General features: G+C 35.1%; 1 protein-coding gene across 3 annotated transcripts in view; it reads right to left on the reverse strand.

Annotated features, from left to right (window-relative positions):
• The window catches only part of PACRG (parkin coregulated), a 201,107-nt gene that overhangs the window by 87,447 nt on the left and 87,438 nt on the right, over positions 1-26,222 (reverse strand). For all 3 annotated transcript variants that reach the window (XM_051615471.1, XM_051615470.1, XM_051615469.1), the window contains 2 exons: positions 19,341-19,512; positions 7,754-7,903 (listed from right to left, as the gene is read on the reverse strand). In XM_051615471.1, coding sequence (XP_051471431.1) covers positions 7,754-7,903; positions 19,341-19,512 — 322 coding nt within the window. The remainder of the gene's footprint in view (positions 1-7,753; positions 7,904-19,340; positions 19,513-26,222) is intronic.

The raw sequence follows: 26,222 nt of genomic DNA on the forward strand, positions 1-26,222 counted from the left end.
ATTTATATATATAATTTATATATATTAATCACCTGAATATTTGGGTGGTTTAATCATAGTGCATTCCATTACATGGGGTTTTAATCTGTTTTTCTTGAGGGTAAGAGAGATGCCAAAAGGAAAAATGTTATTCAGAGGAGTTCCCTCTCTCTTCCAAGCTCCTCTCTCCTTATTACATTTTTTTTTCAGTTGACAAAAAAAACAGCCAAATGCAGAAACAATTTCTGAGATTTTGGCAACTTCACACTGACTTTCATAGAAAGAGTCTTCTTAGAACAGAAATCTTAACTGAGCGTGCAAATTAAAAATATCTGAAATAAACAAACAATGCATTTGGAATTATTAAACGAACACATACTTCAGATGTATATTTAAAATGAAAAAATATGCTACCTTAATAAATGTGACAAGCTGAATCCACATGTCCCCTCAAACTTAGTCACATTTGTTTGCAAACTCACATAAAAAGAGAAGAATTATACAGAAAATAAATATCTTCTCAGAGGTATTTAATGTGTACTCTGAAAGTAGTTCTAAATGAAGCAGTGTCAGTCCATCTGAAGAAATCCCTTCTCAGTCCCACCATATGCAAACCAACTATGTGAAAAATAGAAATTAGAAGGGAATAACTCTTAAGTAGAAGGGTAACAGCCAAACTTTTAACAATCTACATTATTTGTAAGGGACAGATGCAAAGAAAGCCTGAACATCTCAAGAGGAAATGTCTCTGTTCTTTGCAAATTGAATAAGGAGCCTCAGAAGGATGAGAAAGAAGTCCATTGGGAGCTGCCTGCAGCAAATCCAAACAATAAGTGCAGGTGCATGGCTGAATTTCTGCTCCTTCAGAGCTCAGGGGGCTTGAATCAGAATTTCAGAATGGAAGGTGAAGTTCTGATACACAATACCACCAAACTGGGGCATATGCTGAACTAGTTGGTTCTGTGGGTATTACTTTACTAGATAAATCTATGCCACTCTGCGTCATTCTCCCTGCTGCAGCTTGGTTAGGTTCAGCAAAGAATTCAGAACTCCTCTCCAGAGAATAAATTGTAGATGAAGAAAGAGTCTGTGCCTTATAGTTCCACAGTATAACAGCTATTGAGAACTGTGGGTTCTAGTTCCAGCTTGCACATCTGTACATGCATTTTATGTAAAAAAAAACCCACACCACTGATGCATAGAATTGCTTAGGTTGGAAAGATCCTTAAGACCTTTGCGTCCAACTATTCCTCTAATACTGACATGTCCACCAGTAAACCCTGTCCCTAAGAACCACATCTAAACATCTTTTAAATGTCTACAGGGAAAGCAATTCAATCACCTCCCCCAGACAGCCTGTTCCAAAGCCTGACAACTCTTTTAGTGAAGGATTTTTTCTCTTGTCCATCACTTGTTACCTGGGAGAAGAGACCAACCCCCACCTCACTGCAACCTCCTTTCAGGTAGTTGTAGAGAGTGATAAGGTCTCCCCTCAGCCTCCTTTTCTCCAGGCTATACAGCCCCAGTTCCCTCAGCTGCTCCTTTTAAGACTTGTGCTTTAGGCCTTTCACTAGTTTTGTTGCCCTTCTTTGGACTCACTCCAGCACGTCAGTGTCCTTATAATGAGGGGCCCAGAACTGAACACAGTACTTGAGGTGTGGCCTCAATGCTGCCAATTACAGGCAAACAAGCCCTGTTCTAAAGTTCATGTTGCAGCAATGTATTAGAGTTGCTCAAAGCATGCCTACAAGATGGGTTTTTCAGGTAACTTAAGTACCTCCTTGTCTTATTTGGTCATCAGATACTTATTAAGACAGCTATAAGCATGCAGAATAGGCAGACTTACAGATACTATTGTAATTCTACATAAGTCCAGTCTTGAATGTCCAAATCTTCCTCCAACATGGGATTTCCAAAGGTAAATATTTCACATAGGAACACAAATCTCTAAAATATTTTAGCAAAGAATGATATGAATGCTTAACTTTAAGAAAACAATGTTCTACTGACATACATATCCATACTCCTGGAACTCTGTAAAAATTCGGATTAATTGCCAAACAAAATATTGATTCAGACCTTTGAGGTTATACCAACTTTACAGATATTTACATGGAAGCACAGGAAAAATTTGATGTTTCCACTATTTTATTGTCCATGAATGTTCTGTGAATTCAGATGTCCTAACTCCGACCTCTGAGTGTCATCCAATAGACAACTCTACTTTCCTTGTGTCAACTCACTCAGAAAATTAAAAACTGAAAAAGGAAAAAGAAAGCACTGGATGCAATGTACACCCTCAGACATGGGAAGCGTTTGATTTTTATTTTATCAGGAATTCAAGGTGCTGAATTAGTAGGCTATTAACACATTAGAAATAAGTGCTCAGTGTTATTAGGTGTATTTAATCACTGCTGAGTCAGTTTTATTTTACACAAACTGATGCTGTATTTTCAACTAAGAAATTAGATAGTAATTAGAAATTACCCAGCAATTATGATCTAAGTGTGATAATTTTCTCAATGTGTTGTAAAGTACCTGACAGGGTTTTGATTATACATTCAAAGTTTACTATATCATCAGCTGAAAACCACATGCTTTGTATTAAAAATACTAAAGCAACAAATGCTCTGATACAGATGGGTCTTGGCAACATCTAATTTCCATACTTCTGAGTTCCAGTGGGTTTTTTATAGCTCCATATTCAGGAATGGTCATTGAAACAAGACAGGATTAGTCAGTGTGCAACAAAATATGCGAGACATCAGCTGTTACCTCTTGAGGATCTCTTTCCTGGTAGTCTATATTCAACTATCATATGAAACATTATTTTGGGAGAACTTTGCTTTCAAGGTGAGATTTTTGACAAAGAATCATGACATATTTGAAAAATACTTTTTCAAACACCATCAGCTCATCTCATTGAAGAAAAATGTTTTGATATTCTTAGAAGAATTCAGGTATATTTGTTAACTAAATATTATTGTAATTATACATCATAGGAAGCCTATTGAAATACTATAATTAATTACCCTTGGGAATGACAAAAATATATTTTGCTTCTCACCAATATGATAACTTTTTTGAGTGCAATCAATTTATCCCTATCTGCTTAAGAAGGTGATATAGTGGCTCAGGAGAAATGGCTGGGAAAACCACAATATGTTTCATTAAATGTTGATGAATCAGAACATTCTGAATTCTCTTGTGCTGAAGGGGTATATAAAAACATAGAAAAGATATTAAAACTAATTTGTTTACTCAGATCTATGTTGTTGTGGTTTATTCCTTTGAAGTGTGTATCCTTAAAGCATTTTCAGAATCTTTGGTTTTGAATTTCAGAAATCATAATGGATTTGAGATTATGTAATTAAAAGAAACCTTGGAAATAATGCAAAAGCTTGCAAAATATGTAGAGAATTATGAAGAAGTGTCAAAATGAAGCATAAACACAATTTGAAAACTGGATTTAGTACACAGATTATGTTACTGCTCTGATATGACTCGTATACTAACATGCCTTATTTTATTGATAACCTTATTGCATTAGGTGTATTTTATTCAAATCTCAACCATGAATCAATCCATTTTGTGGGAATCTCAATTTTCTGTCCAAAAACTAATTATAAAGCATCTTACCTTTTTAGTAGCAGGAGAACCTTGAGAAAAGTTGCATGAGAATAATCTGAAATCTCAAGTTCAGAGAAGAAATGAAAAGAACCTCAAACACATTACTTTGTAAAAATTGATGTTCAAACCATCCTTTTTCCCCCCCCCTAAACCTGAAATATTATTTCTGAACACCGAGTTGGAAAATGACAAAATATTTGAGATCAGGATTGACATTCTTTTTGAAAGCACTTTTGAATTTCCCAACAGAAGGAGCAAACAGTTGAAATGTTCTGGGCAAGAGATTCACATTCAGTCCCATCAAAGGATAAATGCTGCTTCTTGCTCTCTGAGGAGCATCGCTGTCTCTGGAATACATAAGCATTTCTGAAAATACTCCATCTCAAATACAGGGAACACTTTTACCTGTAGGTTCAGTCTCTTGCTTCTGCAATTAAACCCTGAAATTCTGCTTTTTCCTTCACTGTCTATGTAGTAGTATTATATTTTGTAAAATAGAGTTCTCCAAAGTATGTGAAGTACCTTTCAGACATAAGAATGTTATTTCCCAAGTGATGCTCAGGTGCTGCAAAGCATGCAGTATAATTCTGCTTTGTGACTTCACACTTGGTTGAATGCTACGATTCAGCTAAATTAGGTATTCTCAGTCATACCTCTAAAATTTTATTTTAAAGGACTGACTAGATAGGTAGAGACTGTTAGAAGTTTATGGTAGCTTTAACATACCAATTGTGTCAAAGAATTTTTATTCCAGCCACAAGGCACTTGGGCTTCAGTCTTCCCGGTTATCACTGTTTGCCTTACAGTGACCCAAACAAATTACAGACAAAATTACCATGCTGGAGAGGTACCTCCCCCAGTGCAGTGCCACCTCGTACTTCTCTGTCTGAGGTATGTAAACCCTAATAACATGTTTTCTTTTTTTTTTCATCTAGTCTACATTATTTTAGTTGCAAATTTGCTCGTGATCACTACTGAATAATATAAATTGATGACAGGAAAATATTTTTGTGCACATGAATTGACATAGTACAGCTGTTAAGGCTGCTTGGATTTGACAGCATAAAATAATTGTTAAAATAAATCAGTGAAATTTTGATTTACCAGCCAGGTAAATTAAACAAGAGAAATTTGCTGTTCATAACTCTATAATCCTTTTAAATAAACAGGTTTCTGTTTCAGACAGCATTCTGCTATACCTACACTCTAATAGCATATTCCAGGTTATTAGGACTTCTTTTTTTTTCCTTTTATTTTCCTCTTCTGCCTGCTTTCAAAAAAGAAAAACTTATTCTATTCATTCCTAAACTGTATTTACCTCAGATAACTCACAGATTTATAAAAGGTAGCTTAGAAAACAAGACACACAAGAAGAGAAAATTTTGTTACGTAAAAAAAGCATATTTCCATTTGATTTCATACAGATTTTTCTTTCCCTTTTCAAAAGATTGAAATTAGTTTCATAACAGTACATTTCACTTACAAATTTAAATGAAAACTACAGTAGCATTGCAGTCATAATAGACTTAGTAAGCATTATCATTACTTTTTTTGTTTCTTATATTTATAGTAGCACATTTGTATGTAAGCTGCCCATATGTTGGGCAGCTTGCTTAGATACTGCTAGAGCCCTCTCAGTCTGCAGAGACTAGACAAACAGATACATCTCAGAAGTATTTCCCTGTCACTGGGATAAATTCATGTTCCCTTCTGCTTGCTCTCCTGCCAGCCTTATGGCTCTGGCTAAGTTTCAACAGAAATCTTTGACCCTTTTTCAGAGCACACCATGGCTAGTTGGCAAGGATGCTCTCACCGTCTCCACCAATAAAAAGACACTAGTGGTAACATCACCAACAACAGAACCTTGCTTTTCATGTCTTAATGCTCTTGACTATAACCTTGTTTAGTGTGAGAGTAGTATTCACAGGTGCTGAATTTGGGAATGAGTTCCTGTCAGCAGATAGATACTGTTCTAGTGAGACGGCCATCACTTAAAACATGACTCCTTCCAGCTACCTCAATTCTGGACAAACTTCAACACTGTCAGACCTAATAGACTGCAATTCACACACCTCCTGGAAGACATACTACAGCAGAGGTTGGAAGGGATCTCTGGAGATCATCTAGTTCCTCTTTTCTCAAGCTATATATAAAAGAAGGAAGAAGAGTGTACACTCCCTCAACCCATTTTTCATCTGCGTTGAAGAAAATAGCCTTATAACTGGGAGCAAAGACCTGCATCTCAGTTGCCTATCAAGCATATGGGGGATAGAAAGGAGAAGGAAGGGAGCACACATTTTCTGTCAACCACCAGTGAAGAAACAAAGAAATATATGCTCATTGAAGTGGGAGAGACAGAGGAAGAATCTTTCCCTATCACCTGCATGCAAGTACTGAATAATTTGAACAGTTTCATATGGCAGGCCTTGCAAATAGTATAAACTTAATTGCTAGTAATACTGAACTTTCAAAGCCTTTATTCCTAAAAAAGTAATCCTTCAATAAAATGGATTAGTTTTGAACAATTACTTTTAATTTCTTGTTGAGTTTTAGTCCTTAAATGCCAAGTATCAAGATTTAGTGTAGTTTGATACAGGCACAAATTCACATTGCAGGCAGAGCATGCAAATATCTTGAAAATGTGTTTTATTTTGCTCACAATAAAGTAAAAACTTAGGATATATTTAGAATGTGCTCAATGCCTTGTTATGCTATGTACATGTTTACGAGTGGGTTTTCCCTATTATTCATCTAAAATCACTGCAGAAAAGCCGAATCAAGAGAATTTATGGGATACTTCAGGCTGAAATTTGGAAGAAAGCATGTATTGTATATTCATTAATCAATGAGAATCCTTTTTATAGTCTATTTTTTTCTAGATACTGACATTGGATCAGTTAAGGGGGAACCTTCCAATTCATAAAGACCCCTAGCAAAATTACTGAAGTTCAAGCTACAAGTTCAAGGATTTTATTCATAAATTTTCATCCCACAACTTCTAGAAAGCCACAGCTGTCATCTGAACCAACACCACACTTGTGGGATTCCGTAAGTTACTGCAAGTTTCTCACTAAGTAAAACAGAGTCAAAGACATGTATGTATGCATGAGAACCTAAAATCTAAATCTCATTTGAGTCTGCAAGTCAGTCTTTGGACATGGCTTTTCAATCTGAGGTGAATCTTACACTCAATAAAGACTGAGTACAAGAGAATACATTCTGTAGCAATGCAAACAGAAGGTATAATAGGAAGCAGTCTTGCAGATAACTATTAATGAGCCATGAATTTTATGAAAAACCTCTTTTACAAGCTTGCAGTTAATTAGCTCCTTTTTGATCTATATGGCTGCATGTCAATAACAGAAACTTTAAAGTCAGTAACTTGGTAAATAATTGAACAGATAAGTACAGACAGAAAAAACATTTTAGAGATTAGTTTGGCAAAAGCAAGATACATCATGTTGATTCCAGCTGGTGACTGTGGTGTAAATGCATTCACAGTACTCACAGTACCAGTTATTAAAGACTGAAACTGGCAATAGAGGTTTGCACTACAAAGAAAACAACACATTCAGCTGTAGATACAAATGAGTTCTAAACTTCTCTGCAATAAAACCTGCTAAGTGAGCAGTAATAACTTTAAACTTCACTGTTTTGCTAGACATTATGTAACTTGAATTTTTTCTATAACAAGGAGTTCTCTTGACCCTTAAATTAATTAGTTTGATGCTACTTTTATTTTTATTCTTTCCTAAGCCTGCTGGTAGCAGTGAATTGCTTGTGAAGAGCACAGAAGGGAATAAAAAGGCTGGACTGAACTGATGTGTTGGAGGGAGGAAAAAAGCTTTGCAATTTATTAATGTATTCAAAAGACTGTTACAAAACTTTACAATTTAATTATCGGAAGATTATAGAACTGCTTCAGTGCTTCTGTACTGTGTTAAATAAATTGTACGTGCAAGGAGTAATAAATGAAACTGTTAATTTCAGTGCATCCTTAGGGAATAGTAAGGGAGTGGGGGGGTTACATTATTTAGAGCTCCAAATGGATTTGAGTTTATATACAGTAATAAATCTTAACCCTGCCTCAAGCCCCTATTTACCTTAGGGGTTGAAAGAGACAGAGTCTGTTAGGATAACTCACCATTCACATTCTTAAAGATGTTGAAGATTGGGAGGATTTGCCGATAATAAGGCACCAAGGCCTCCCCCACCATGTCAGCTGACATCACCAGGTGCTGGAGGACTTTCAGCGTGATGCAGATGACCTGCCGGTTACGAAGGTTCAGTGCATCTGTGATGTAGAAAGTACAACAGGCAGAAAGCAGAATTAATTTCTAAAATGTAGAGGGGGGGGAGGAGTTCTCTAATGGACAAATTTAATTAAACTTTACTCTGCTGGGGATTGTGAGTGGGCCTTTATTAGCCCAGCTTTGAAAGATTCCAAAGATGGATTGCAGCCCTCATGTTATAAAACACTGCCTTGTCTGATTGTTATTTGTTCCCACAATTTGTGCTGACTCTTCAGTAACACAAAGAATGCAGCTCATTATTCCCTCATGCTGCCTGTGTAATACTGGCGTGGTCCAAACAAACGAAAAATAAATGTTCAGTCAGTACCATTTGGGGCCAATGGAACTGTACAACTGCAAGACAACCTGCAAAGGTTGACAACAGATACATTCTAGTGCAACAATTAGTGTTTGTATGTTTGTATTCATTTATTTCACTATAATTTTATTCATTCAACTAACAATTCCTACTATTCTGAGAATCAGCACAATGGAACCAATGTTCATAGGGAAAAAAAAACCACAAAAAAACCTTGTAGGCTTTTTAAAAATACAAACATTCTAAAAAAAAAAAAAAAAAAAATTGTCTTTCAACTTAGATTTTTCTCTTAGCTTTTAGTGTCGTGCTTCTAGTCTTATGACACTAAGACATTTTATAAATATCTTTTGTTTCTCTTTTGATTTTATTAAAAGCAAGTACCTTGCATTCTCTTTTGTAATTAAAATGAGTCATAATTGAGATATATATATTTACAAAATCCCTCTAGTTATAAAACCTCCTCTGAAATTATGCAGATGGAAGCAGCTGTCAGATTTGGTACACTATTATTTATCAGTCTAATTCTCTAGTGTAGTGCCCACTCACGTTGCACCGGGAAAGCAAAACCTGTAAAAGATAAGCTCATATTCAATGCTATATGTTTTATAATCACAGAAGTGTATAAATATGTGATTCAACATAACGTAAGTATAAGCACTTGGAAAAAATTATAATAAAGAACACACTGAAATTCGAAGAGGAGTTACTAACAACTTCTTAAAGAACTGCCTTTTCATACTGAAGCTATGGAATTCAGTACTTCTGCACAGTTTTGCACAGGAATGCTTTTTTGTAAGGAATGAAGCATTATCCTCACATAAGAGCACTGTCAGTTTTTCCATATTTTTAAGCAAATGCATTATATCCCATCCCCTCTCCTACTTACTGCATGCCTGACAAATGTTAAAAATCAGAGATAAGAGTTCCAAAGCCAGGACAAGGAAGATTAGCTGTGTAGGAACCTTTTTTCATGCCTCTTAGTATGCTTAAGAACATCATAATAAAACTACTGTTAAACAACAGTCAGAGTTGATGGTATAAAGGTACTGGGGTGCATCACAGGATGATCCCAAGTTACAGCAGTGTTGTTAAATGAAAATACAGGTTGAACTTCATCCTTCTTATTTGCCAGTCCTTACTGCAGTCAGCAGGCTACACCTAATTTTATGTTGTCTCTGAGCACATTAATGTGTGGACAGGAAGCCTGTCAATGCATATGCTCACACTAAGTTCCAGTAAAGAAGTTTGCTATTCCAAATTATACTTTCATGGCTACATATTCTAAGGCTGCTTTAGCAAAGAGAGAACCACAAATACAATTTGAAAGATTAGGTCCAAATAGGAAAATATTCTCTTATGGAGGAACAGGCATTACTGATCTTCTTAAAGGAGTGACTGGAAGAGGAAGCTCTGAGGTTCCAACATGTTGGTTTGTTACTGACTAAATTATCACACACAGAAATAACTGAACTAATAGGGAAATTATCATCAACACATGTAATTTTCGGTACAAGAATTATTAGTTATTTATACAAACATGAATTAATATTTTTATTCATTTGTAGGAATTAATTAATACAAACATGAGTAAAATTAATAAAAATAATTATTCCTATAAACACTAATAATTAACTTGAGAGACATAAAAAATAATCAATGACAGAAATCACAGCTTCTCCATCCTTAACAAACAAATTGTACCCACTTCCAGGAATAATTCTTCCTGACTGTAGAAGCTAGCCTACAGGATGAGAGACCTTATTTTTAGGCACACAGAAGGAGTCATGTAAGTGGAAATGGCTGTCCAGTCACCCCTAGAAACAACTTTTTTCTGTGGATGGTGGCTCTCAAAGGTTTTCACAATTTCCTATTTTCAGAGTTATGTCTTGTGCAGAGATAAGCCTGGTCTGAGTGGAAGCCAAGACTGTCCCGGTAAAGATTAATTCCTTTATAAAGTCAATAGTGTGAATTATGCCTCATGCCTTAAAAGGTATCCCAATTACTGCAGCAAACTGAAGACATACTGAAGCCAGAAGAATGCTTTCCAAGAAGAACTCATCAGAGAACCTGTCAAGCAAGTTTCATTACATGTGAGTTGTGCTGTAGGGGTGCTTTCTGGAACTTTAAACAGTAATATTGGCACTTCTTTCAACTGCATGCTAGAAAATCAGCTGGATACTTGTCCCACCTCCCTCAAAACAGGGGCATCCTATCTTCCATTTGACACACAAAACAAAAGATAGAATTTGGATCAAGATTTTGAGTGCTAGTGTGATGAATATGGTAGAACCAAGCAGACTACAGAATTTGAGCCTGAAGCCCTTAAAATTGCAGGAATCTGCAGTATGTGTGCCAAAAACACTTGTCAGTATAAAAAGTAAGATCAAATTGACTGCAGAACTGTAGTTATTATTATTAAATATTTGGATTGTGGCATGCATAGCAGTCAACGGGCTCCTGGCTTGATTACATTAGGCACTGTATAAACATTTAATTAGAGAGAGTCTCTGCCCCAAGGAGAAGTAAATTTTAAACATTTATCTTTTAAAAATCTGCATTCTACCATCACTGCAGACCATTCTTCCACATGAATTAAAGGAAGAAAATTTTAATGGAGTATATAAAATAAATATGTTTCAACATTTTGAAAAATGTGGGTGATATCTGGAGTTTGAAAGAAATGGAACAAAGTACTAGTTTCCTTACACAGGAATAAAGCAGAGCATTTACAACTCTTACTAGAGTACAGCTACATATCCCTAAAGAAGGAAACATGCTTAATATCCCAAATTTTCCAATTTGAAAGTGTGTTAGGATGTTGCCTCTAGACCAAGAATTTGCTGTAAGATGTGGATCTTCCCAATAACAACAAAGTGAATGACCAGTTTACTTCTCAGTTAAAGATGACTTTTCACTCCCTGAAGAGTTTCTAGAGGACTTCCCTCTTTTAAGGGTATACATTTTCCTTTTGGTCATCTAGCCTGAATACTATGTATTGTACAATTATCCTCAGAAGCAACTTTGAAAAAAAAACCCAACCCAATAAAATGACTTGGCTTTTTTTGTAGTTCTGATGTCTCCTTTGATGGCATATAAACTTGACCATTTTGCTTGTGATGAGGATACACATTCTTCCAGGAAACCTTGCAACTCGAATAATTGCTCAATGCAAGTATACAGTGAAGTATTTAATTAAAAAAATACTTTATTTTGTACTGTTACAGTTTTTCCAAACAAGTTTGGAAGTCAGTATTTTCTGAACTTCATAATAACTTAAATAACTTAAATAACTTAAATAAAAAAGAACTTTAAAATATTAGTAGGTTAAATATCTGGTGTAGTACGTTAGTATCTGAGTCAGCTCTGTATTTCTACCATTCAAAGCCACATTCATTCAAAACCATATTTGAAACACTGAACATTCTTGGGATGGAGGTTTTTCACAGTGCTGTTTATTAAAGCTTGTTAGCAGTGAGCTGATATACAATACCAATTCAATGATAGCTTCTGTGATTTTTTTTTCATTAAATGTTATTGGCAATTGATGCAAATTTAATTTTTTCTTTTGTTAATTTCCTTGAAGAACAGAGACTTTTCTTAAGGTATATGCCACTTGTTTCCCTATCCATTAAGACAGAAGCAGCTTACATATGAAGCAACAGAAATTATTGTTTTAAAACATTCAAGTATTTTCCTTGCATAAAACTCCTAATATCTCTTAGAAAAATACCTAGAAGGTATGTAAGTTGTTATTTTTTATTTTTACGTGGCAGTTTAGAAAATTCTCACTCACAGATGTCACCTGTAATAGAAGCCACCTTAGGCATCTTGGGGATTGATACATTTTATAAGTCAGGAAACATGACAGCGTTTCTCCCATCCTACAGAGGCTCTTCTTCGTGACACAACGTATTTTAACAGAAGAGATTGAATCAGAAAGCTCTTCCCCAGACAGCAGATTTATAGCTTAAACTTTAAAGAATCAAATCAGACTCCCCAGACTTTCATCTCTTCTCTAAACATTAAGGTTTAGGTGTTGGTAGTTATATTTCAAGTTATGCTGATAATGTTATTCCCTTTAATTTGCACTGGCCTTTGATTTTATTCAATCCCTTTTTCAAATACACTTGTGAATCTATGTTTAGAAATGCATTCACAGTTTCCATTTTCTGTTTAGGTCTCACACCAAAGATTAAAACCAATTTAGTTTGCAGTCCTATCTCCCTCCCAGTTGGTAAATCAGGCACTTGTTTTAGAAAATTCTTTGCCTGAAGCAGAACAAGATAGACAGAGCAGGTCTCCTGCAGGGTAGCAAGCACTCAGGATAAAGATGCTTTGATTGTTGTGATCTACTTGATCTTGTCGATCAAGAGCTTCTTTTCTTAAATTCAGAGTCAGGCTTAAAGAACTACTAAAATGAAGGGTCCTCAAAATGCAATTGATCAAACTGTTACATACTTCTCTTACAGAGAACTTTGTTCATAACTTTCTAAATGCATAATACTTAACTACCTGAACGGATATAACAGGAATAGTATGTTAATTTTACAGAACAGTAAAAAAGACAAAACACAGTGTTTCAATCAAGAGTGAATAAAAATCAGAATAACAACCTTGTTTTCCTGTACTTTTTAGAAGTCAGGTAAGCTCTTCATCCAATTTACAATACAGATGTAGATATTTCCCACAATACAACTGAGGGAGCCATGTGTTGCAATGAGGTGATGGGAAGGAGGAATAGGGGGCAAGACATAAAAAACTTAGGCCAATTTAGTCATCAAAGACTTTATGCTGAAAAGCCAAACTCTAATGTGCAGAAAAGGCCAAGATCCATAAATGAATCATTGATACTTGCAAGAAACATGATCTAACAGAAAACTGAAGAGAAAGTCAGTGGCTTTTTTTTTTCAGTTTTAGTTGTGCTTGTAATTGTAGTGTTTTACTAGATCAGCACCTATAAAACTTGAATTCTATTAACATTTGCAGGCCCTGTTTAATTAACTTGTATAAAGAATACTGTGAGAATAGAGTCCCAAAAATCTTCTCAGTGGCTACGTCAGTTTACAGAGTTTCCATCCATTCTGAGATGTACATTGCTTCCACTCTGCTGCCTCAAGCTCCTAAAGCATAACCTAAGAGTTCTCCTAAAGAGTACCCACCCTCTCAATGAAAACAGCTCAATTAAATGTGATACCATTTTAAATAAAGTTTTTAAGAAAGATCTGGGAAACCAAACACCAGTAATATTGGCATCTGTACTGCAGAAATAAATACAGCATTCTAAATATATTGTAGGTCCTTGAAGAAGAAGAATGTATACATGAAATGCCTGATAATACGGTTTTCTTAAAAGATCTGAAAGGTATTTGATAAGGTCCCTCACTGAAGGCTTTTGAAACACTGTCCTGGTTTGAGCCAGGATAGAACCAATTTCGTCTCTAGTGTTTTACTTTTCAGTTAAGTCTATTATGAGTAGCTGCACTTGTTGAAATTAATGGCGTGTTTTTCAGTCAGTGTCTGCTTCTAGGATTGATAATGCTCCGTGTTTATAGTTACTGCTGGAGAATGGTGTGCAGAACAAAGGCCACTGCTTGGATCTGAAAAACATCTTATGCTGCAGCACCAGATGGGAGTAAAGGGACACAGCTGTAACCCTCCTTTGGGAAGGAGGAGACAGGTGACCAAAATTGACCACACAAAGTATTCCATTAGCATCTGTATTTCATTTAATTGCAGGCCCAGTGTTAAACCAGGACAAACACTTAACCGCCATGATTTGCATATAAAAAAATATTTAGAGACAGGAAATTAAGGCAAAAATAAATGACCGTGGAGGGGGAGTACCACTGGTAGAGCCATGCAGGAATCTGTGCTAAAGCTCATGTTTTTCAGTAGATTCATAGGTGATTTGGAAGAGATGTTTACTATTGAGTAACAAAGTTATTTGATAATACCAAGTTACTCCAGATGCCAAAGGTAACAGCTGATGCTAAAGAACTGCAGGAGGAATTTACAGTATGGAAACACTGGGTGATAAAATGGCAGATGACATTCAGTACTAATAAATGTTAAATAATAATACATTAATAAATTCAGGAGAGAATAACTCTAACTCTACCTTCTCACTCCACCAAGTGAGAGTTGTTAACTGTAGGTATCATTTTCCAAATATGGAAGAAATTTTTATTTTTAAAATTAAAACCAGTTTCTCCTCATAGACAGAAGCGGAATAATAAAGAATCTAATTTCTATACCATCTGAAACTACTCGAAATGACCAGTTTTGAGTGGGAGAATCTAACATAAACCTAATTACAATCACTTCTACTGATTGATGGAGCCCACAGGAGACAAATACTTTGGTATTTAAGAATCAAGTCAATTTTATTTTTTAAAATAAGAAACCTTTGTTTTATTTAAAAACTTTTTAAGTCTATAAAACCAAGTTTGTTTAGAGCTAATTTTCAATCTGTGATCTTAACAACCAGGAACTGGTTCTTAAGCACAACAGTCAAGGGGAAGATAGCAATTCCATTCAAGGTTTGATTTACCTTCTGTAGATGACAGAAATCAACTTAAACGATTTACAGAAAGACAAAGAGTACAGCCCAGAAAACCTTAGGTATTCCATAAAAATATTTCAGCACTTTGTGAAATAAGGAAGTATTTAATGGATATTAAATACTCACAAATACAGTGAAGATATATGAGGAGAAATATAAATATACTTAGAACAACTGCTAGCAAAAGGTTCAGCTTTACGTATAGAAATGCAACAGTGAAGCTGATTTGACATTAAATGTGAATTAACTACACTCTTGTCCAAGACAACAATTCACATTTTACATGCAGAGAATACATTTTCTTATTCTCCACATGTAATTGTGGAGAATAAAAAAACAGAAATCAATTTAATTTGGAAATTTATTAAACATTAAAAAGGACTCTGTAGGTTACACTGAGGGAAGACTCTTCCATTCATTTCTCCGTATTTGACTTACAAAAAATCTGTTTCCCTCAATGAAACATTTTCAACGAAGTTTAAGCTTTCTTTGATCAGCTGTGTCTTAAAATGCACTTTTAACAGCATGAAAAAAGCCTTGAAAAGGAAAACTTTAATATTCCTTAGGATGAAGGTTATTCTTTTTGGACACAATTAGAAGTGCTGGTCTGCTGACTGAAACTGCGTAGAAACCATACTTCTATCTAAGGCACAACTTAAGGACAAAAAAGTGAGCTTTATTGGCTTCTAGGCCTAAGTTGAAATTGTGTCCATTTCAGGATTCACCACATAGAACAGAAAAGATTCTGGTGACCCAAAATGCTTAAGTGTTTAATTTCACATTGTTTTCTTCACTAGCAAAGCTTTATCAACATGTTTCTACTGATCCTACCCTACTCACTCCAACTCCTGTGCTATTGCATAGTATTCCTTAATTTGTGACAATGCACTTATAAACTTTAGCATTGAAATTATTTGAGTTTAAAAGTAAAGCCACTCTGAACATATTTTGGTTTTATTTTAGGTTTGGTGGTTTTAAAAAACATCTAGATGTGATATTCAATTAGTCGCTCCACAAGCAATTGCATTAGCAAAGTCAGTTGCAATAAAATGAATTGTGGGAGCTGGAACGATTGGTCACTTTTTGTGTGAGGGGCATGGAAGCTCCTACGACTATGCTGCCAGCAGAGAAAATGTAAATGGTACTATGCTCACTGCCTTTGAAAGGAGAGGAGGTGCTTCCATACACTGTATTGGATGTCTCTGATATTACTCTTAGAAGTATCAGACAAAGGTGTATAAAGTTCCTGCCCTCTCAGTGTTTATGTGCCTGTCTCACACTGAATCTGGGGAACTCTGAAGTCAAGAATCTCAGAGTCGTCAAAGTCCAATGAAAGCAGGCAAAAGGCTTTTCTGACCTGGCATTTCTAATGACAAATGTAATATTAAAAGCAATAATTTGCATAAAAAATAGTATCAAAAGGAATTTTACATTCCCATAATGTCCACGCAATACTTAGAAGGGTAGTTTTCTATTGACAACACATGGTACAATAGGCATACCTTGCCCTCATACCAGTTTTCCTGGCTATTCTTGATTGGCTATGGGTAGTGATAGGACACAAAAGAGTTTTAAGATACATTGGTGCATTATTTAAAGACATGGTGGGGGGCAGAGAGACCCCTCTGTTCCCTAAAGATAAAGAAACCCTCATGTGACCTACAAGCAGCTTTTCTTATCACTGCAGAGGTGTGTGTTTGGGTTCTGTTTGCTCTCAGCCACCAAGGCAGTTTGTGATGTGAGGCAAAATCAGCCTGCTATCTCTCCACCTGTCTGCAATATGAAAATAACAATACAAATCTTTGTGGCAAAGGAGAAGATATCCTGCTGTGTGTTGTGCATCAGAACTTGAATAATACCTCTACAAAGTACATTGAACATATATCTCAATCTCTAAATCTTTGCTCTAGTTTAAATAATTCAGACAATGGGTTTGCCTACACCAGTGAAAAGAAGCAAAAAGTCTTAGCACCTTAAACTAGTAACATTTTCTGATTTAACATTTTTTTATTTTTAGTTGGATTCCTTACAAGTTTGATATATGGAGGTAATTTGTATTTCCTGTTTTCTATAAAATCCAAGAACTGCACTTAGAAACTATTTTATAATGCTTTTCAAATATAAGAAACAATACATTTGAAATTTAATTTTGATAAATCAAAATAGGTTTTGAACATTTTTCTCTTTCAGAACCCAATGCCTCTTATCAGACATTTTTTTCTTTCTCTGAATTTCTAAAAAAAAAAAAAGTGCCTTTCAATGTGACAAAAACCCCACATTTATTTCTTAACTAAATAGCATTCTTTTATATTATTTTAATAATATTTCAAGTATTTTGGGAAACTGGATGTGTTAATTTAATTTATCTACCTTCTTTAGTCACTGCCTGTGCATACCCAGAAGAAAATTTGTTGAAAGAATCTGGGCTTACAATAACTCTCAGATCCATTAAATAATATAGTTTTTATCTGAAATTATATAGAGTTCAAATAGTGTGAACTTTAAGCAAGGACATATTTCGCCTTAAACCATTAAAATACAATATAGAATTCTAAGATTTAATTTAAAATGTTTTTAGAGAGCAGCTCTTTATTAATATTTTCCTTTGATGCACATACAGGACAGAAAACTGCTTTTAAAAATCTGGAGTTATTTTTCTGTCTTTCTATTATTGCTCCATCATATATATTACCTTGCCTAATAATCAATTGATTCACTCTTTCACAGCAGAAATATGGTAGTGGTCTAGAAGAAGACTGGTTAATCAGGTATGATTCACCCAGTGGGACACTTTAGAGACAGTAATATATGTAAAACATAGCTGAGTTTATTGGGGTTGAAGCTGAGTCACAGAAATGTATAGGTCTGACTACATTATTATATTACACAATCACAGCAAATTTAAAAACTTAGAAGAATCTTAGAACTCAGATTCCTTGAGATGGTGGTGTCTTTAAAAAATATCAGTATGGCTTTAATTAGGAAGAAGCCCTTATCCTTGATAATACTTAGACTCCTCACACATTAAAGTCAATACAGAAGCTTTTTTGAAATAAAAAATGCACTGTACAATAAAATATAGAACCAACAACTAAATGTAGCTGTCAGATTCTTGAATGTGTTCCAGCATCATAAATTATGACTTGACTTAAAATACTTCATATCAAACCCATATAAATATCCTTACCTAGCAGTCTCTTTCTAATGCTAAAAGCTGTGTAACAGCTAAAGCTTCCAGGTAATTATTTCTAAGCTACATTCTGGTCTCAGCAAGGCTTTTAAATCCTAACTGAGTAGCTGCTGTCACAAACTTGCAGTTTATCTGAAGAAACTATTTCAGCTTTCAGAAAAAAATGATATGACTATAAATATATGTTGGTGGTGTTGGAATATAGACTTAAAGAAATGACATGATTCCTCTCTTTATGTGTTCTCTTTTAGAGAGAAAAAACTGTGACTTTTTCCCATAACTTGTCACGAGTGTCACTTACAGAGTAACCATTCTGAATATTGCATTTCTTTTAATATTTTCAAAACCTACAGTAAGATAGAGATAATGACATGTATAAATAATCGTTTTAAATGGAGAATAAATTGAATTTTAACCCCCCCACAATTCTGACCCTTCTAACACTATTATTTCAGAATTGGCAGGCTCCAAACTACATTCCCTTTCCCCTTTTCCAAAGCTGTGTTTGATTCAATTCTGTATCACATATACAATGACTCTGTTTTGTTCTGTGTTAGCATGGATGCTGAACTACCTCGGGAAAATAGGACAAAGGACAGCAATGACACCATTACTGATCAATGGTAAAAACAGACACCAAGTTTAACAAACATGAGCATCTATTTAGTATAGGTGCCGCATGCATACTTAAGAATCATAATACCTAACTAAAGAAGGATGACTCCTCAAGGTACTGATCTAAAGAAAAGGAAATAAAAAACAATACATCTGAAAGACCAGGTTTTTCAAGAAAGGAAGTTTCAGTGGTATTAAACTTGTATTAAAAGAAAGTATTATGTTTCACATATTTTTTTCTACAAAATACTATGTTTGAATATATAAAAACTTGAAAATTATTTTTTTAACACAAAAATTGTACATACTACATTAATTAATCAGGCAGGTTTCCTAATTTAAAGAGATACAGGTATATGCAAAGTAATGAGAATGATTATAAACATATCTAGTGAAGAAATATAAGACAACTGTAGAATAAAGAAAAGGACAGGAAATAAAACTCTGTAAATTTCATCTGGCGATTTATACTGTCATTTTAGATTAACTGGTTTATATAGTAATGGATTTACATATTGTAATAAGAAAGACACTAACCAGACAGTTTATTATTCTGGATTACTGCACATACCAGGTGATTGAAGGCATAAGCCTTCTGGCTATACACCTTACATTTTATTCACGTTTGCAACAATCTTCATAAAATGTACAGCCTGCCACCTTTTATTGCTTAATTAGCAACTTGTCAAAATTCTACACTATATAAATCCAATTTTAGGGATTTTTTTTTTTTTTCCCCACATGTTCACCTACTTTTGATTGGGATAATAAGCTGAGGAATAACAGGAAGAATCTTGTTTCCACCATGTTCCAGCATGTCATGAATTCCTTGACGAGCAAAAAACTCATATGGAAACGACATTTCACAAAGCCCATCAAAAAACAAAGGCAGGTAGCGATGATAGTCCAGCTTTTCAATTTCTACCTGAAAAAAACCCAAACAACAAAAAGCAAATAAATCCAGTTTTCCAATATTAAGACAATGTAATCAGGCCAACAGATAATTCATTCCAGCTACACAGATAAGTTTAGTAAACAATAATTAATTTTGTATCACTGCAGGATATAACTAAGTCTCAAAAATAGTTTGTAGTCAGATATTGAAACCAGAAATATTAAATCTAAAGAAAATAATTAAAATAAGTATGCACCCATATATTTTCACTTTTTGGTAAGTCAGTATCAGATTCTGATGTTCTTGCTTATACACCTGACTACCTATAGGAATCAAACCAGAATTTTTAAGAATAACATTCTGTTTATTTCTGAAAAATCTGATCTTTACATCTTCATTTGGACATTTGAATAGAGCAAATAAAAGAAAGAATCCAGTAACCAACAAATACTCAGCACAGCACAAATGTAAATATTTGTATAGAATTCCCAACTTTATAGAATGTTGACCTAATTTTATTTCCTATTAATTTCAGGAACAGAATTCTAAAGAAATTAGATTTATACAGTCTGACATGCACTGATTGTTATTCTCTTATAGCAGATTAAAAATAACAGTTGCATAATACCTTTTCATGTATGTGAATGAATTCAACTTCCTGTAATGAATCATGCAGAAGAAGAAACAAATGAAACCCACATTCCCATTCCCTATGTTCAGAACATTATATATGATGGCTTCCCTGTAATTTTTGCTCATTGGCTTTTTGTTTCACAGGAAAAATGCCTTTATCAGATGCCTTTAGGGTGAATATCCTAGGGTGAATTAATGAGAAAGTTAAAAAATAACTATACCAAGCAACCCTGTATGAAGATCTTTGCAAAACAAGAATAATTTCACATAAATTTAAATTTCTAAATTGATGGATTAACAATGAATGTTTCTATAAATATATTAGCAAGAAGAAGAGGATTAAAGAGAAACTCTAGCCTTTATTGGATGCAGAGGGAAACATAGTTATTAAGGATGAGGAAAAGGCTAAGGTATTTAATGTCTTCTTGGCTTCAGTCTTTAGTAGTCGGATTAGTTGTTTGCTGGCTACCCAGCCCCCTGAGCTGGAAAACAGGGGTGGGGAGCAGACTCAAGCCTCCACAATCCAAGAGGAGATGGTTATCAAACTGCTGCATCACTTAGCATACACAAGTCTATGGGGCCAGATGGAAAACACCCAATGGTATTGAGGGAGCTGGCAGAAGTGCTCACAAAGCCACTTCCCATCATTTACCAGCAGTTCTAGCTAACTGGGGAGGTCTCAGTAGACTGAAGATTAGCAAATGTGACCTCCATCTACAAGAAGGGAAAGTAGGAGGATTCTTCATTACAGGCAGGTCCTGCTTGACAAACCTCGTCTCCTTCTGTGACAAGATGATCCACTTAGTGGATGAGGGAAAGGCTACGGATGTTATTTACCTGGACCTTAGTAAACATTTGACACTGTCTCTCACAAGATTCTTCTGCAGAAACTGGCTACTTATGGCTTAGACCACTGTGTCCTTCACTGGTTGGATGGCTGGGCCCAAAGAGCTGTGGTTAATGAAGTTAAATCCAGATGGCAGCCAGTCACAAGTGTTGTTCCCCAGGGCTCAGTGTTGGTGCCAGTTCTCTTTACTATCCTTATTGATGATCTGGATGAGGGGACCAAGTGCACCCTCAGTGAATCTGCAGACAACACCAAGTTGGGAGGCAGTGTTGATCTGCCTGAGGGTAGAAAGGCTCTACACAGGGATCTGGACAGGCTGGATTGATGGACCTGAGGCCAATTGTATGAGGTTCAATAAGGCCAAGTGCCAGGTCTGGCACTTGGACCACAAGAACCCCATGCAATGCTACAGGCTTGAGGAAAAGTGGCTGGAAAGCTGCCCAGAGGAAAAGGACCTGGGGTGTTGATTGACAGACAGCTGGATATGAGCCAGCAGTGTGGCCAAGAAGGCAAATGGCATCCTGGCTTGTATCAGATGTATTGTGGCCAGCAGGACTAGGGAAGTGACTGTCTCACTGTACTCGGCATTTATGAGGCCGCACCTCAAGTACTGTGTTCAGTGTTGGGCCACTCACTACAAGAAGGAAACTGAGGTGCTGGAGTGAGTACAGAGAAGGGCAATGAAGCTGGTGAGGGGTCTAGAGGACAAGTCTTAAAAGAAGTGGCGAAGGAACTGGTGTTGCTCAGCCTGGACAAGAGGCTGAGGGGAGACCTGATTGCTGTCCACAACTATCTGAAAAGGGGTTGTAGTGTGGTGGGGATTGGTCTCTGCTCCAAAGTAACAAGTGAAGGGACAAGAAGAAATGGTTGTGAGTTGTGCCAGGGTGGGATTTAGCTTGGATATTAGAAGAAACTTCTAATAATAAAACCCTGGAACAGGCTGCCCAAGGAGGTGCTTGAATCACCATCCCTGGAGGTGTTTAAAAGATGTTTAGCTGTGGTGCTTAGGGACATGGCTTAGCACTGGACTCAGCAGAGTTAGGTTAACATTTGGACTCAATTATCTTAATGGTCTTTTCCAACCAGAACAGTTCTGTGGTTCTGTGATTTTGTATTTCTTAAGGACATTCAGCATAGTATGGACAAGACTTGTGAGATGGTAAAAGAAGAATGCCCCCAAAATCATTGAGAACAGAAGACAGTAATTTAGCAACTACAGACTTCTCGTGACAAGCCAAAGTCAGAGGCCACATTGTTCATTACAGTGAAAAACCCATAACAGGTAAGAAACGGCCAGACAGTCAAAAAATCATTGACAAAAAGCAGGACCAAGAAGCAACATTTTTTTTCCTGTTCTCTGTCAATAGAATAAGATGTCCTTCAGTATTTTTCCTTTTGACTCTTGTAGTTTTAAAGAATATTAGACTGCATTTTTTGTTATTGAATGTTCTAGTTTCAGAAAACTGAAAACATTATCTACAACAAGTACTTGTTTAGGGAAAGATTAAAATGTGAAAGGGACAAAATTAATGTGTGCCATTTTGTGGTTGTTTTTTTTTAACTGGGGGGCTGGACTGTTTCACAAGGAAAAATACCTTTATCACATTACCATTACTTACATGTTTTTTTGACAACTGTTTCAAAATTACAAACTATTTCCATGGAAAAACGTCCTTGATAAATAAATACACATCCATGTTAGATTACTGAATTGGGATTTACAACTGTTTTGTTCAAAACTCATATAATAGAATCTCTTATTTCTTTTCTCCCACTCTTCACTAATATTTCCTCTAACTGTAACTACCAGCTATCTTTCTTCTCAAGGATGTGATATTTCTGACACTGAGTAATTTTTCTCAGCTGTTCTTTGCCCTTGAAATATACCTTTTCTGTTTCAGATATAAAGAAAGCTTATATGTTCAAAAGTTAGTGTTTTTCCACGATAATAACTAGGCAATAAAAGATATTACCTTTATCTACCAGTTCTGTCTTACAGCTATACATTACATATATATAGAAATGATATATTAACTTTAAGGTGAATATGTTCCTACGTTTAAAAACAAATCTAATCTTTGAACATGACACAAAAGCTTTATTATGAAAATAATCTCTACAAAATATAGGTATGAGAAACTGTAGATAATAAGGCATTTGTTTGTACTCCTCAATTCTCAAAGCCTAAAGTGGCTGGCAACTGACATGGCTCTGAAAATGACTCTGATTTCAAACTCATTTCTTGAAGTGTCAGCTGTCCAAGCATACAGACAATTTTTGCTTAGCATTTCATGCTCATAATGACTCCCACAATATGGAAGCCAGAAATATTTTGCCTTACATTCTATGGTGTGAAACCTTTTCCCTCTGTGTTTATTATCTAGCTTTTAAAAGTGGCTATTATACAGTTGTTCAAAGAAAAATGTGATTTTTATGTTTACACTCACAAAACTCTTTTGTTTTTCACATCCACCCACAAAAAATGCTGATTAAAGCTCACATTCTTGGCAAAACCTGTCCAGATCTGACAGTAACTGCAACTATGGATTTTGAGAAATCTCAAAATAATTTTAATGAACTTACGTACTAGTGCTTAGTAAGTTGTGAGAAACTAGCCTTTGAGTTTGCAGTAAATAGTCCAACTAATAAAAATTTATATATTTCTATAAAATCTTCTGTTTCACGAAAGCTCCATGCTACTTATGTATAATACCAAGCTCTCTAAGTGAAAAATAAACAATATACAGTTTATAATAGTTGTTTTATCAATATGTATAATAAATGCACAAGATAGGAGCAAACTAGTGGCAGTACCACAGCTAATATGTTCAGCAGAAAATTTGTTCCTATGAAGCACCTCATAGTGAGAGGCCAGTATGCTGAGATAATGAAAAGCCAGAGTCCAGGTTGTAAATAGTAAAAATAAGCTTTGTGGCTAATCTGCCACTAGATGAAGAAAGCAAGCTACTTGAGAGAATGTAAGGTATAGAAATTTGTCAAAAAGGATGTTACTTGCCTTTCTTAAATAATAATATTTAAAGTAATCTGGTAATCTGTAAGGTAATGTTTAAGATAGCTAACCTAATTTTCCATCTCATTTCACACAATGATTATATAATACTATATGTGTTTGATATGATTATCCAAAAAGTGAATTTAATCTCCTAGAAACATAATATCTAACTGTTTATGTACCATTATCTTAGGCATTAAAACTACATATAGCAAAAGAAACTCTGGAATTTTTCATTTGATAAAGACAAAGAGGAGTTTTTGTAGACTGTAAAGATTTTTTAATGATTCTTCGTTAAAACAGTAGTTCCTTTTGAGATTTGTTGTCTGTTCTATACCAGGTATTTCATTTCTATTTTTTAGGTCAATGGAAAGAGAAAGGCAGAAATAGTCTTGAATACTCTCAGTTTTGAACTCCATTTTGGATATTTCTTCGAAGATTTCTTTCAACTTTTTTTCAAGGTTTCTTTTTTTCTTCCAATATTCTTTTCCTATAGTCAAGATGACGACCGTGTGTTTTTTGGTTTCTTAATATTTATATGTTTGTCTCTTGATTCATAATGGGATGCTAGTTTTAATCTTCACTATGGAGGAAGCAATGCTCACCAGTATTTTTTAGCCTTGATTAGAGGGAGTTTTTCATATGGTAATTTTGCTTATGGTACTTACATTACACATCTCAATTCTGCTGGTATATTTAGTCCCTACAAGTTTTACAGCAAGAAATTATTCTCTTTTTAGTCTGCTATACTTCATCTTTCAATACATATTGTCCAGGCTCATACTACAAAGATTCTCTGCCGAAAGAGTTTTAGTCTAAATTATTACTCGTGTCCTATAAAAAACCCTCATAAAGTTGGGTAAGTTGTACTTATATTTTGCATTCTGCAATGAAATAATAAATTACTTATCTAAAACTAGTGGAAGATTATCAAACTCCAAGAGAAACAGATAATGGCAAGGGAGAAACTAGAAAAACACTGCAACAGAAATCTTTCAAGTCAGTCAAATTGCATTTAGAGCCCTTTTAACACATTCTGTAAATATTTAACTTCCCACAAGAAGTTAATTAACAAAATTAAATATGTGCCCCCCTGGATAAATAATAAATGTTTTTCAGAGTGTTACTTCATTGCTTCATGTAAAACACCACAAAATAAACAAAAATACATAGACTATTTTGAATTTATTGCATTCCCCATTCCATGTTAGTTGCAAGAGTAATGCTGTCAAAAATAGTTGAGAAAACCTATGAAGAGATATCGTTCTATTGTATTTTATATAGCAAGATATAATTAAATTTCCCATAGTATTCTCTGTATCTTGATGTCTTATTGTTCTTTTTAATTAAGTTGGAACACAGTAACATTTAAGTCTGAACACACTGAAGAAGAGTATGATATGAAAAAAGCCCAACTATGAGGCACACCTTAAAGTAAATGTAGTTCTAAACTCTTTCTCATGTTAGGGGCATATAATTGATAATTATTTTATAGCTATTTTTCCTATCTGTATAACAAGGTTCATTCTTCATCTAGCTTCAAAATGAAGCAACACAGCTATTTATCCCTGCAGACTAGTTGCCTCATTTGCCTCTCTTCCTCAATTTCCACTGCTGACACTGCTGTCCAATCCATGTGGATTCTTCTCAAATGAGGAGGAAACACTCACAATAAAAGGCATCCATTGACTTTCAGCTCATATATGTGCTTGATATATGTGAATGACAAGCATGACTGAAACAGAAATGGTTTGATCAAAATTATTTAGCAATCTGGCAAAACCAGTCTATTCATAACCTACAGTAAGCAACAATGGCTAGAATTGGATACAATCAAGACCTCTGTAACATTATTGAAAATCAAATAATTTCATGTCATTACAGCAGACATATTCCAGATATATTATTTGTTGAACAAATGCTACTAGCAATAGGGATGGTCCTGCATATGACAACCAAAATGTTTTCAGCTGCCACACCTGAAGAGGACAATCTAATCTTAATACTGTTACTGAGGTGAGGAAAATTAATAATCAAGAAGAAGGTCATATATTTCCCTAAATAACTAGAGGATCAATGATTGGGTGAGAAATGGGGGCAAGGAGAAGCAAGATAAAAAATTGTGCAAAAATTTCCCCAGCTAGAGAGGGTAAAAAGCCAGCCTGAAATCTCTTCCTGTAAATGCGACTTAAATTCAAGAAATGGATTCTCAGCTACGTGTGTGAATTGCTAGGTCTGTGAGCTGCC

This window comes from Apus apus, chromosome 3, assembly GCF_020740795.1.
Source record: "Apus apus isolate bApuApu2 chromosome 3, bApuApu2.pri.cur, whole genome shotgun sequence".
Lineage (NCBI taxonomy): Eukaryota > Metazoa > Chordata > Aves > Apodiformes > Apodidae > Apus > Apus apus.